Source organism: Nelumbo lutea, chromosome 3 (assembly GCF_056320005.1).
Source record: "Nelumbo lutea isolate HS-2025 chromosome 3, American lotus-T2T, whole genome shotgun sequence".
NCBI lineage: Eukaryota > Viridiplantae > Streptophyta > Magnoliopsida > Proteales > Nelumbonaceae > Nelumbo > Nelumbo lutea.
This window is the reverse complement of record NC_142686.1, coordinates 102614658-102627497: the sequence shown is the minus strand read 5'-3', so window position 1 is coordinate 102627497 and position 12840 is coordinate 102614658. Positions and strand designations below refer to the sequence as shown.

Genomic DNA, 12840 nt, shown 5'->3' with positions numbered 1-12840 from the left:
TTAACAACCCTTACCATTATGGTTAAGTAAAATAAATAAATTAAAAAAAACAATACCACTATATATGGTTTGGTTGAAACTGGATGATTTGACGCGCACCACATCCCATGAGACATTTTCTTGATTTTTTTTTGGCCTCATTTGTTTTGAGGGGAGTGGGGGGCAGTTAAGTTGGTGGGTCTTAAAGGAAAAGAAATAAACATGTGTTTGTATTTTGGTATTAGTGGGTCATATGCATAAAAAATGATTTCTGAGTGGCTCATTTGCCCATTCGTACAAAGAATTACTAATATGTGATGGGATAATATTGTCCCTTTAATAATGTTACTTTTTTTTGATAAAATGGCCACTGCACAACTTTATTTGGCAATAAAAAAATACCGGTAAGTGCACATATCTGGGGGGCAAGTTTCTTGGGGAACTTTGCCCGGATAAGTGCATTTACTCAAATAAATGACTTATTGAAATACGAACTAGCCCTTATCATAGGTGCAAATCCTAAACCAACCCAACCCATAGGATCACCCTAGTGATGTTTCCACATATATGCCATGTGTCCATGCATTCAAATATTGATATGATACACGCTATATTATGTGTGTTTTGTTAATATATTGAATCTTGATTAGAACCATGGATTTGCCTTTTAAATATTGTGACCCTTTTGTTCAATTCACACTTTATTTATCTTTTCTAAACATAGAATTTTAAGTGCCCAACACATCCTTTTGTATATTTATTTTTATTTTTATTATTTGATTATGATATCATAGGTTGACCCATTTGACTTTGATGGTTGAATTGCATAATTGTCACATGGACAAAATAGTAGTTCCGTTATTGGATTAATTTAAAATAACATGGGTTGTATATTGCTAAAATTATTAGATGTAAATGTAATTAATAAAATATGTTGTTGAGAAAGAATACTATAAATGTAAGTTTTAACGGGAAAGAATGGGAATTAATAGCTTAAATATAAGACTTTCTTTTTTGCTATTGCTTAAATAAGAGACTTAATGAGAGAGAATTAAATGTGGTGAAAAGTGGTAGTTGAAACTAAAAGTAATTGTTAATTGTTATACATCACACTTATTTTTCATTTGGTTGTTTTAAAATTTGTGCTTAATTTCCATCACTAATAAAAACAATTATAGTTTATCATACTTATTTTCTAATACTATTAATATAAACTATCAAAGATGTGCCTGATTTTATTTATGTTTAATTTATTATTTAACTACGACATAATTGGTTGATCCATTTGACCTGAATGGTTGAATTGCTTACCACATAATAATGGTTTTGTTTTTTGTGTAGTTTCAAAAAAATATAGGTTTTATTGTTAAATAAAAGCATTGGATATAAATATAATTAATAAAATTTATTAGTGAGAAAAATGCCATAACTATAAAATTTAATGAGAGGGAATGAGGGTTAATACCTTAGCAAGGTTCAAAATATCGATATAGGGCGATAAGCCAATAGGGCGTATCAGCCTATATCAGTACTTAATTTTTATTTTTTTCGAAATTGGTTTAGAGGGGCAGGTTTAAGGACAGTCCACCCCTTGAACCACTCGTCAACCCAAAACACCCCCAGTAGAGGCATATGGAGAAAGCTCCGATATGATATGTATTAGCAATATGTGATGAAATTTTTATCATTGTATCTTAGATATAAAGAATCAATGAGAGGGAGTTAATGATGTGAAAGATAAGGTGGTAGGGGTTAAAATTACATTTCTAGGCATACTAAACTAAAAAATAAGAATTTGTCAAAACAGTAATATAGATTTATTAATTAATTTGGACTGAATGTTTTGTTTTTGGGCAAATTTCTTTAACTACCTTTATGGTTCTGACTATTGTCTAATGCTACCCTTATTGTTTTGGAAAATTACCATTACTGTTAAAATATTAATAGAAGGGCTGAAATGCCCATTTAGCCATTAGGTCAAATTGAAAGCTTCTCTAGTTCTTCATCTTCCTTGGTTTGTCTTCACTGCCTAGGTGGACAAGTACAGAGGAGCTTTGAACATATGCAGAACAAAACCAGCCCCTCTCTCTCTCTCTCTCTCTCTCTCTTCGTCCCCTTTGTTCTCTCTCCCTCTTGCCATTGTTTCATCACCACCGCTACTGCAAAGTGGCAAGCCCCTCCACATCCGACCTCCCTCACTATCCCCTTCATTCTCTCTCCCTCTCACCCTTGTTTCATCACCACCACTACTGCAAAGTGGTGGACCCCTCCACATCTCATCTCTCTCTCTCTCTCTCTCCATCTCCTTCATTCTCTCTCACTCTCGCCCTTGTTTCATCACCACCGACCCCTCCACATTCATGCTTGAACCCTATAGAGTGGAGTTGTCTCTATAAGGAGTTGTCTCTGGTGAGATTGATGATTGGAGAGAACCAATGAAAAGAGGGATAACTCTTTTTGCTACCAAGACGAATTTTCTCTTCACCACAAAGTGGAGCTTCTAGGTTTTCATTGGCAGATTGGCAGGAGGTGGTGGTGGCTCTCTTGAAGAAGATTGTGAACGAGGAGGAGAAAAATAAGGGGGGAGAGGGAGATGGATGAAGGGTAAAATTGGGTTAAAAAAATTATATGAAGGGTAAACTTGGGTTAAAAAATTATATAAAGGATAGTGTTAATAAGTTGTTAAGAGACATTAGGGGTAGCATTAGAGAATAGTCAAGCAATAGAGGTATATCAATTAGGTAAACCATAAAGGTAGTTTAAAAAATTTATCCTTTATTTTTAAATAGTAATTATTTTTAAATAGTCAAGCAATAGAGGTATATCAATTAAGCAAAAATAGAGTTATTGGGTTTTTTGAGTAGAACATTTGGATCAAATTCCATATCAGTTGATTTTTTCTATTCAAAAAGTTCATACGGGTTATTTTTGATATATGTTTTTTGGTAAATAAATGGATATCTAATTTTCAAAGTTATTTTTGATATATTTTGATCATGCTGATATAAGATATTGTACTGTTCTCCTGTCGATCCCATGGGGTCGTTTTTTTTTTTTTTGGGAGAAGCAATCCCATCGATTTTTTTTAGGAAACAATCCCATCGAAATTTGATTTACCAAAAGAATATCCCATCGAAATCCGACAGATAAAGATTCGATTCGAATCTCAAAATAAGCGCTAAAACGAATCTAATTTGTATTTACCTATATTCGCTTCGGTCCGATGATCTTGCAGGCTCAATTTCTATTTTGTAAAAAGAAAGATAATTCATCCATGATCGTTGGTCGTGTTCGTAATTCCTGTTATTGGGCGGGGCAGTTCTTTAACTTCACCCTCAAAACCTAATAATAATTTTCGTCCACATCGGACACAGATAGATCAGATCCATTCTTCCTCCCCCAAGGCCCCAAGTTCCCAACCCCTTCCCTAAAAGGGAAAATAAAAAAAAGGAAAAAAAGAAAAAATAAGAACAAAAAAGGAAAAAAAGGGGGGGGGGGGGGCGTAAAGGAAATACCTCCTTTCAAAACAGACGTCGGACCAACAAATCCGTACTTCCCGCCACTCAGAAGTCACCGTCGCCGGGCTATCTAACGGGAAAGTTATCGGTTGATGAACCGCGGGCGTCTCAGATCAGGAAAACGAAACCGTTTTCTTATCTGACTCAGCCCTCACCATTTAAATATCTGATCGCACAGAGAGATACTACTTGACCACACCGGCTACTGGTTATTCCCTCAAATCACGGTTTTTCTGATCACGGTCTAGTTAGATTCGGGTACAGATCGTGCGCTCGCTGGGTTTCTGATTTGTGGACTAGAAACTCGTCGGCCTCCTCCGAATTGTCCTATACATGTAGTGGTAATTTAGGTTTGGATTTTGGACTTGAAGAATTTTGCTGGGAATAAGAGTTGTGCATGGGCGATTCGACCTTGATTCCTATATCGTTTCTTCTGAATAGTACGATGAATGAGCTGATTGTGCAGAATTGGTGGACTTATTAGTAGAAACGATGTGTTTTCTCGAAATTAATGATTGATTTTTTTCCCGGTTGTATAGGTTTTGTTGATCTGCAGCAAGTGTCGATTTCTTTTTGAGCTTACGGAGTTGATTCTGGCTCTTTAGTTGGATTTTGGAATTTTTGGAGGTTTTGACCATGAGGTGGGTGATCATTTGCTGCTTCTGAGTATTTGGACGAGACAGCGATGTCTAAGGTCATTTATGAAGGATGGATGGTCCGATATGGACGAAGGAAGATTGGGCGTTCCTACATCCATATGCGGTATTTCGTTCTCGAATCTCGGCTTCTCGCTTATTACAAGAAGAAACCACAAGATAATGTGGTAGGTCTATTGCCTTCTACTTCTCTCATACCTTTTTTCCCCCGTAATTAAGCTATGTAGGATCCCTTTAAGTTTGTTTGATTTATCTTATTCTCAGGAACTGTTGCTCTGTTTTTTTCCCCCTTAATTTCTGGAATATGAGTCAGTATATCTTGGGATCTTACTCTTTCTTTTTTGAGGGAAAAAATTTACAAATACATGCAAATCCAAGTCTAGGAAACAAAGAAATTGTAGTGGATTTCTTTTATTCTTGTAATGGCTTACTTCCTATGGTTGACCCTACCTATCATCCATATTATGAGTTTACGACTATGATCTTCTCTGAACACTTTTTAGGTTCCAATCAAGACCCTTCTTATTGATGGCAATTGTAGGGTGGAGGATCGAGGCCTGAAGACACACCATGGGCATGTAAGTTTATTTTGTCTTCTTAATCCTTATTAATAAGAACTGCATGATCTGTAAGAGAAGGCTGTTCTTGGTCTATTTGTACCTCTTTGAAGCCAATTACAAATAGTATTTTATTTTTTTGAGAAAGGTAACTATAAATTTCACTGAAACATGTCCAGAAAATGAATGTGGTAGAAATGTGAATGCTAAGATGGATGGGTGGAAAACTATAAAGGATAGGATTAGGAATGAAGTTACCAATAGGAACCTAGGAGTAGCTTCAATAGGTGACAAAATGAGAGAGAATAGATTAAGATGGTTTGGGCACGTGCATAGAAGACCACCAATTGTGCCAGTTAGAAGAAGTGGTTTGTTACACATTGAAGGGGCTAGAAGAGCTTGGGGCAGACCAAAAATGACATGGGTAGAAGTAATAAGAAATGATTTAAGCACCAATAATTTAACAGTGGATATGTTCTGAGGTTCTTTCAACCATTTAAATTTCTTCATTTTATTACTGTAGCATCAAATGGCATACTCTGGTTCTTTCAACCAACCTACCACCAATTTAGAATTACCTTCAATCATCAAATTTTCCAAATTCAGCTCATTGTGCAATTTCTTGCAACACTGCAAACAATTTAGTCCTAATAAAGTCTCTCACTCACAACAGTGCAAAGAATATGGCAATGACATGTCTTTCTATATCTCTCATAACTCCTCAACTCTAGAGGGACCTGGATTGCCTTGGTTGCTCCCATCAATGTTCAGTTTCACAAATCCTTCCAGAGGGGGCTTCCACATTGAAATTGCTTTTTTCCTTTCTTGAAGTGCTTCTTGCCACCACATGCCAATTTCTCCAAAAGTCCTCAAAGGAGAATTTGGAGATAGTATCCCAAGTTTTAACCTAGCGGATTACCCTAGTTATCAAACATTCTTTCACCGCTTCCTTATTCTTTCCTAAGATTCTTGCATTCTTTTCTTCCAAGATAGTCCAAAACAAAGTTGCTCTTATGTATTTCCACATGATTCTTCCTCTTTTCTTAGGCCACATGAAAGTTGATAGATCAAAGAGATGATTCACCTCTGTTGGCAAATTCCATCAGCACCCAAATAAAGAAAACAACCATTCCCAAATATCTGCAGTAAATGGGCAAGATATTAGTAAGTGGTAACAACTCTCACCATTGTATTTGCAAAGGCTACACCAGTTTGGGGATAAACTTAGAAATTGTTTTCCTTTTTGCAAGGTGTTGAAGGTGCTAACCTTCTTGTGACACTTCCAACAAACTTGTTCCCAAATTTCTCTAGCTATATCAAGAAAAATAAGATTATTTTTGATTTTGAGGTTCTGTTGGGGAGGGCTGAAGCTTTGGTTGTGCTGACAACAAATTTTGGGCTTTCCAGTCTTTTCACCAAACATTACTTATATGCTTTTGGAGTGGGGCTCACCTCACAAAGCCAAAAGCTAGAACAGGAAAGACCTCCAAATAGGTTTTGCTGATCTCAGGAGACTTCCATTGAGAGCCAAAGACAGGCATAAAATGGTTTCAAGAGAGACTTTTCTTGCCATATGCTTATCAAGAGAGATTTTTCTGTATCTTTTAATTGCAATGGTTTGTATTTTACTGCTGTAGGTTTATTTATTACTATTTGGAGGTTTTTTTTAGTGGTTTTATGGATCGTAGCATTGGTAACTGATTGGAATTACATTCAATTACACCAATAGAAATTGATTATCTTTTTTTTCCTAACTTATGACATCGTCTAACCTGGATATTTTATCAGCTATTTTCTTCATTCAAATCTCATCACCTACTTCATACCAGCAGTGATTGAATTCTAGACCATAGTTTACTGTTAGGTGTCCCCTTCTCGACAACAAATCCATTGATGTAGATTTTCTTATTTGTCTGTAGCTATGGTCTTCTCTTGTTCTCTTCATCAGTTCCTTTTTGATCATTAACTTTCTTTGTCTTTAACAGATGGTCTATGTTTTGTCTGTTTACAACAAGAAGGAGAAGTACCATCGGATTACGGTGTGTGATCTTTACTTTCTCTTTATGGAAATCTAAACCAAGCTATTCCTTTTTCTCTGTTATTTCCTTGTTTCTATTAGGTATTTATGCATTATTTGTGTCCTAGTGCCAATATAAGCATGTGTTTATCCAATGCTTAAGTTGGAACAGAGTTTGAGATGACAAGAGACTTAGTTTACTTACCTTTAAAATTTAGAGTTGAAGTGGATTGGCATTGTTGTTTGGGAATGGCAATAAGTTTATTCCACATACACTTGCAATAGAAGATCGTCTGGAATTTGCCCACCTACAGAATTCAAATCAGAGTTATTCTTTGAATAATCTTTCCTTCCATATATTAACAAAAAAATATTTCCTTCTGGAGGCTGCTAAATTTCAAATTGAATATTTTTTTTATGGGTTGTTAAACTTTTTTCCAAGGGAGCAACTCTATACTATGATTTTTAAATTTCATTAGTGTAGCCTTTTAGGGGATTTAAACTATTTATATTCAATTGAATAATCTTGATTAAATTTGCATCTGTTCCAATTTCCAAAGTAACTAATACAAACCTGAGGTGATTGCTTTAAGCCATAAATTGACTTCTGAAGCTTGCATGCCTTCCCTTGACTATTAGGAAAACAAACTCTTGGTAGTAATCATATAAACTTCCTCTTGCAAATGAGCATTGAGGAAGACATTTTTAACATCCATATGATGCAATGGTCATGAAGAATGAGTTGTAAGAGAGAAATAAAGCGAACAGAATTCATCTTTGCAACAGGTGCAAAGTTCTCTTGATCATCAAAAAGTCTGTATATAAGGCCAAGTTTGGGGGTGCTTATTTGAAAAATAAGTGCTTATTTCTAATAAGCACTTGTGAGCATTTGGTGAAAAAGCACTTATTTTAAACAGGGGTAATAGAGGTATTTTTAAAATGACATGGTGGGCCAAGATAGGCTAGAAAGGAAATAAACACTTAAAAATAAGCCCAAAATTTGGGCTTCTCAACAGGCTTATTTTCCAAATGCAAATAAATGCTTATTGGTGTGGTCCCAGCCCAAAATAAGTGCTTATTCGAATAAGTCATCCCAAACATAGCCTAACTCTTACTAACCCTGTTTTATGCTGTACATTTGACCGGATCCATCAACCTTATGCTTTGTAGTGTACAGCCATCTGCAACCAATAGGAACATACCCTTTGGGAAGCTCAATTAACTCCTATATCTGATTCTTAGTAAATGCATCCATCTCTTGAGTCGTTGCCTCCTTATACTGAGATACCTACATTGCCTCTGTAATAGCGTGTGGAGTGAACACATAGGATATAATAGAAACAAAGGCATGGGGGAATCATGAGAGACATAATTGGAGATGGGATAAGCAACACAAGCAGAGGAAGTCTTGGTACATTGGCTTCTTCCTTTACAGGCAACAATAGGTAGGTCAAGATTATCAACATTAGTACGAGATGAATTACGAGAAAAACCAGGGAAGGTTGATTACCTAAACTAAGGGCTTCAGATTGAGGTGGCTGATTAGTCTCTAGTGTTACCTTCTTTCCTCTAGAGTACAACTGTAAATTTAGGACATCAACTAATTGAGGTGTAGAAATAGGGCTACTCACATCACCTTTGATCTGAACAGGATAAAATTAACACACTTCATTGAAACTTCCCCCCTGAATAGAGGTCAGGTAAGAAAAGAAAGGGGTAGACTTGAGAAAAGTAACATCTTTTGACACAACGTTCCGAACTTAGGATAAAAAATTTGATTACCCTCCTGCTTGAGGAATACCCAAGGAAAAAACATCAAAGAGCTTTTGGATCAAACTTTTCCCTATTTGGACTAAAGCCATGAACAAAACATACACAACCAAGCACTGTTAAGGGTAAATGAAGGGGTGCTCAACTTGACATAGAAGCTTATGTGGAACTGAAATTGGAATGTTGGTGATGGCAATCTGTTGATAAGTATACAATAATCTACATTGCATCTTCCTAGAAATGTACTGGAACATGCATCTGGAAGAGTAGACTTCTGATAACCTCATAATGTGTCTATTCTTCTTTTCTGCAACTCCATTGTGCTGAGGTGTAATTTTAAAGGTGTGCCTAGGCGCACAGCGAGGTGCATTTTAGGGTATGTGCCTCACCTAGGTCCTAGATGCAGCACTTTCAAAAGGCACGTGCCTGGTGTGGGCCAGGGGCTACGAGCCGCCTTTGTAGCAAATTTGTGCATTTCCGCTTCCCAGATTTCATCTCTTTCGAGGAAGCCATCTCCAGGAACAACTTTGATTAAGCAGCAATTGAAGGCATGTGCACAAACAGTCTAGAACTGTCAATGGGTTGGGACTAGAATCAGGCTGAACTGATTATACCAATTCTGGTTCAGAGTTTTGTGTCCTGATTATTATCGGGTTGGGACTAGTTTTTGCTTTTCAAAACCAAATAAGACCCAAAATATAATGTCTCATGGTTTTTTTTGTAATTCTTTGTTACACTTCATGTCCAAAAGGTTAAATTTCATAGGCAGTATGTAAAATAATTTTAGTTAATGGCACTTGTTTTGTTAACATATAAACTGTTTACTATTTACTGGCTACCTATTAAGGTTATATTATAAAAAATGAAGTTTCAAATTGTTATTTTACAGTTTATTATAGAAACCCAAATGTAATGGGTCCAATTGGGCAAGGCCCGAGTATCCCAATTAATAACCAGTTCGCTTTTTGGTCTGGTTTTATAGAATCTATGTGTTCTGATTTGGGACTGGGTCCACCCTGTGCCAGAGCAGAACTGATCCATTGACAGCCATAGTCTTCACAAACCAACTGATTGATATTAAAAAATTAGTCACAGCATAAGAGGCACACACAATGACCAAATAGCATGGGACCTCTTATGGTTTCCCAAAAAATCATACGCACCAGACAATACCAGCCAATCCCATTAAAAACTGACATGCAGAATCAACCAATCCAGGTGATCAAAACTGGATTTTTCTCAATTAATCATGTGAATAATATATAAAATATCAAGTATTCATCCAATCAAGGGGCCATTACTTGGTATAATGGTAAAATCATAGGCTGTCAAGTGTGAAAACGCGGGTTTGAGTCTGAGAGCGGCCATTTTGTGCAGAAAAATGCCCAAAGCAAGGATTGTATCCAGATTCTAGTCCATTCTTCCCTAGAGCAAGATCATAGATAGTTGGGACTAACATTGGATAATAGCTCTTTATTCATCCAATCAGTTGAAAACATATAACAAAAAGAATCCTAAAATCAGGGCCTACTATAAAATCAGAGCAAGACCATAGATGTCAGAACTCAGACATTATGGCCTACTGGTTGAATGGCATGAACTGCCAGATGGTGTCTCTGAGTCCAAAAACTCTTTGCTCTGATACCAAGATGTTGTTTGAACACACCAAATCAGTGATTGATCTAATAGTTTTTTTTATTTTATTTTTATATGAACATGACTAATATGTGGAGAGTAGAGATTCAAGAAGAATGTAACAAGGTGTAGTGTTCTATCTTGCATTACATGACTAATACATAGGGCATGTGATGCAAGATAGAACACTTCACATTGTTACATTCTTCTTCAATCTCTGCTCTCCACATATTAGTCATATTCACATGCTCTATTCTCTTGATACCTATGATAATAAGCTCTCGGAAATAATTAACACTTCTGTGATCTTCTTCAAAGAAAAAAGGCTTTTTTGGTACTTTTCCCCTAACTGGTGCATTCTTTGCAAGGCCAATGGTGAGTCCTGCTACCACCTACTAATCTCCTGCCACTTTGTTTCTTCTATTTGGGTTTGGTTTTTTTCTCTGTTTGGCCGCAGGTGGATCCCCACCAAACATGCAAAGAGTGAGGCACAAGAGCTGCAGTTTTCTGGATAGTGTGGGAGGAAAGAAACCAAAGAATTTTTGTAGAAAAGGAGAGAAATAGAGGGGTAATTATTGAGGTGATTATTGGGTCCAAATGTAATTTTGTGCTGTTTTTGTCTTTTAAAGAGTGAGGCTGCACCTCGCGCTTCCCCTTGGGACGCTTGTAACAGACATTTATCTTTTTGCTGATAATGAATTTTAATGAACTTTTATCTATTAAAAACATATTGAGGTGGTTACTGCTAGGGTGGTTCATTGGATAAAACTAGTGAACCCATTTGATGATGTTGAGTTGGTCTGGTTTGTTTTTATTTAGTTAGGAAGTTGTTGGGCTTTAGGCCCATTAGTTTATGTTTTTTTAAGTTGTGACTGTTCAGCTTTTAGTAGCCGCCCTACTAAGGGTATCTTTGTAATATCTCATCTTTTTAAGTTAAGTATAAATATAATGAGAGGGGGGCGGCTAGCGTTAATTTCACAATCCTAGTTGACTTCCTACTCTCTTCTTCTTCTCCTTTCTTCTCTACTGCTGAAATCTTCATCTTCCCCCTCTTTCCTTCATGAGAAACTCGACTAAATTTGTAATTAGTGATCTCTACTTGGTATCAGAGCAGGCCGAAGGTTCCTTGAAGTTGTTCTCTCATGCAGCCCTAGATCGGCCGACTGCATGGTGATTTAAGAGGTTGATCGAAGCCCTCAGGTAAGCCCAGTTTTTGGATTTTTTTGGTGAATCTGTGTGCCCTGTAGTTGGTTTAGGGTTTCTCATCAAAATCAGAAAAAACTAGAGAAAGGGGAAGAGTCCTGTTTTTGTTGGACTCTTCAATTTTGAACTAGGAAGTGGCGCCCTAATTTTTTAGGGTTCCTTGGAGTTTTTTGTAAGGGGCGATTCAAGTCCTGCCTGATTTGGAGGCTTCTAGAGAGGGCAATTGCCTATTCTCTCTCTTCTCCCGTCCTACAGAAAATGAATCTTTTGTGGGAAGAAAGTCTAGGACACCAGAAGGGTGTTGTTGGTTCCAAAAGGTGTTTTGTTTGATCTTGTTGCAAATTTCAGTTATTTTCTTTATATTTTTTGAGAAGCATGGAGGGCCACGAAGTTGAAAATTAGCCCGGGAGTGAAATGGGATCAGTAGGAGGAGGTGCTAGAGACCCTTTCGGGGCTGGGACCATTACTACAGTTAGGTTGGATGGTGCAAATTACTTAAAATGGTCACAATCTACAAAGATGGACATTGGTGCTCGTGGGAAATTAGGGTATATCACTGGTGAAGAGGTGAAACCCGAAACTAGCAACTCCCGGTGGGTACAGGAGAATTATATGGTGATGACTTGGTTGTGTAATTCTATGTTGCCACATATAAGTAAAAATTTTTTATGGGCAAATACAACTAAGGAAATATGGAATGGGGTTGCAAAAACCTATTCACAAAGGGAGAATGTTTCTAGGGCTTATCAATTGAGAAATCAGATTATTGTTACATGGCAGGGAGATAGATCTGTTGCAACCTATTTTTCAGTCCTTAAAACCCTGTGGCAGGAGATTGATCATTTAGAGACATTTTCTTGGGAAACCACCAAGGATGCAACTACCTATCAGAAACATCTAGAGAAGTATAGGGTGTTTGAATTCCTTGCTGGCCTTAATCCTGAGTACGATATTGCACGACAACACCTTCTTTCCAGGGACAGTGTTACTCTCTCCCAAGCATATGCCTTTGTGTCAATGGAGGAGTGCAAGAGAGATGTGATGATGAAAAACCTTATTTCTGATCAGTTTTCCATGGTAAGTGTTGTGAAACCTAAATAAAGTGGTAGTGACATCAAGAAGGAAGATAAAAGAGATCTGATCTGTGACTACTATAAGAAGACTAAACATACAAGAGATACTTGCTGGAAGCTTCACCTACATCTTGTGCCGACTATATTGAAAAATAAGAAGGGAAATGCGCACATGGCAGTTACTGGTGACATTCCGGCCCCTCTTACTACAATTGCTCTGGAGTCTGTTGCAACTGCTGCAGTAAGGGCCGAACTTGAGAGGTACGGGCTACTTCTAAACCAGTGGGATACAACCAGTTCCAGTTCAGCCGCAAGTGGACAGCAAGGTACAGGTGGCACTGGTGGAGTCCACTCTACTTCCTTTGCTCACACAGGTAGTTCACACGTCATTGCAAATTATGTTTCCACTTCAGGTAAGGAGGGACCTCCTTG

The 12840-nt window shown here is 37.2% G+C and overlaps 1 protein-coding gene across 4 annotated transcripts in view; it reads left to right on the top strand.

Moving 5' to 3' along the window:
• The first annotated feature begins 3355 nt into the window (after positions 1 to 3355).
• LOC148867253 (protein ENHANCED DISEASE RESISTANCE 2-like) overlaps positions 3356 to 12840 on the top strand; it is a 70377-nt gene continuing 60892 nt past the window's right edge. For 2 of the 4 annotated variants that reach the window (XM_088978916.1, XM_088978913.1), the window contains exons 1-4: positions 3356 to 3838; positions 4037 to 4320; positions 4657 to 4731; positions 6696 to 6749. In XM_088978916.1, coding sequence (XP_088835042.1) covers positions 4183 to 4320; positions 4657 to 4731; positions 6696 to 6749 — 267 coding nt within the window. In that variant the 5' untranslated portion in view covers positions 3356 to 3838; positions 4037 to 4182. Of the gene's footprint in view, positions 3938 to 4036; positions 4321 to 4656; positions 4732 to 6695; positions 6750 to 12840 lie in introns of all 4 variants that reach the window. The other 2 variants (XM_088978915.1, XM_088978912.1) reach the window with 2 other exon arrangements.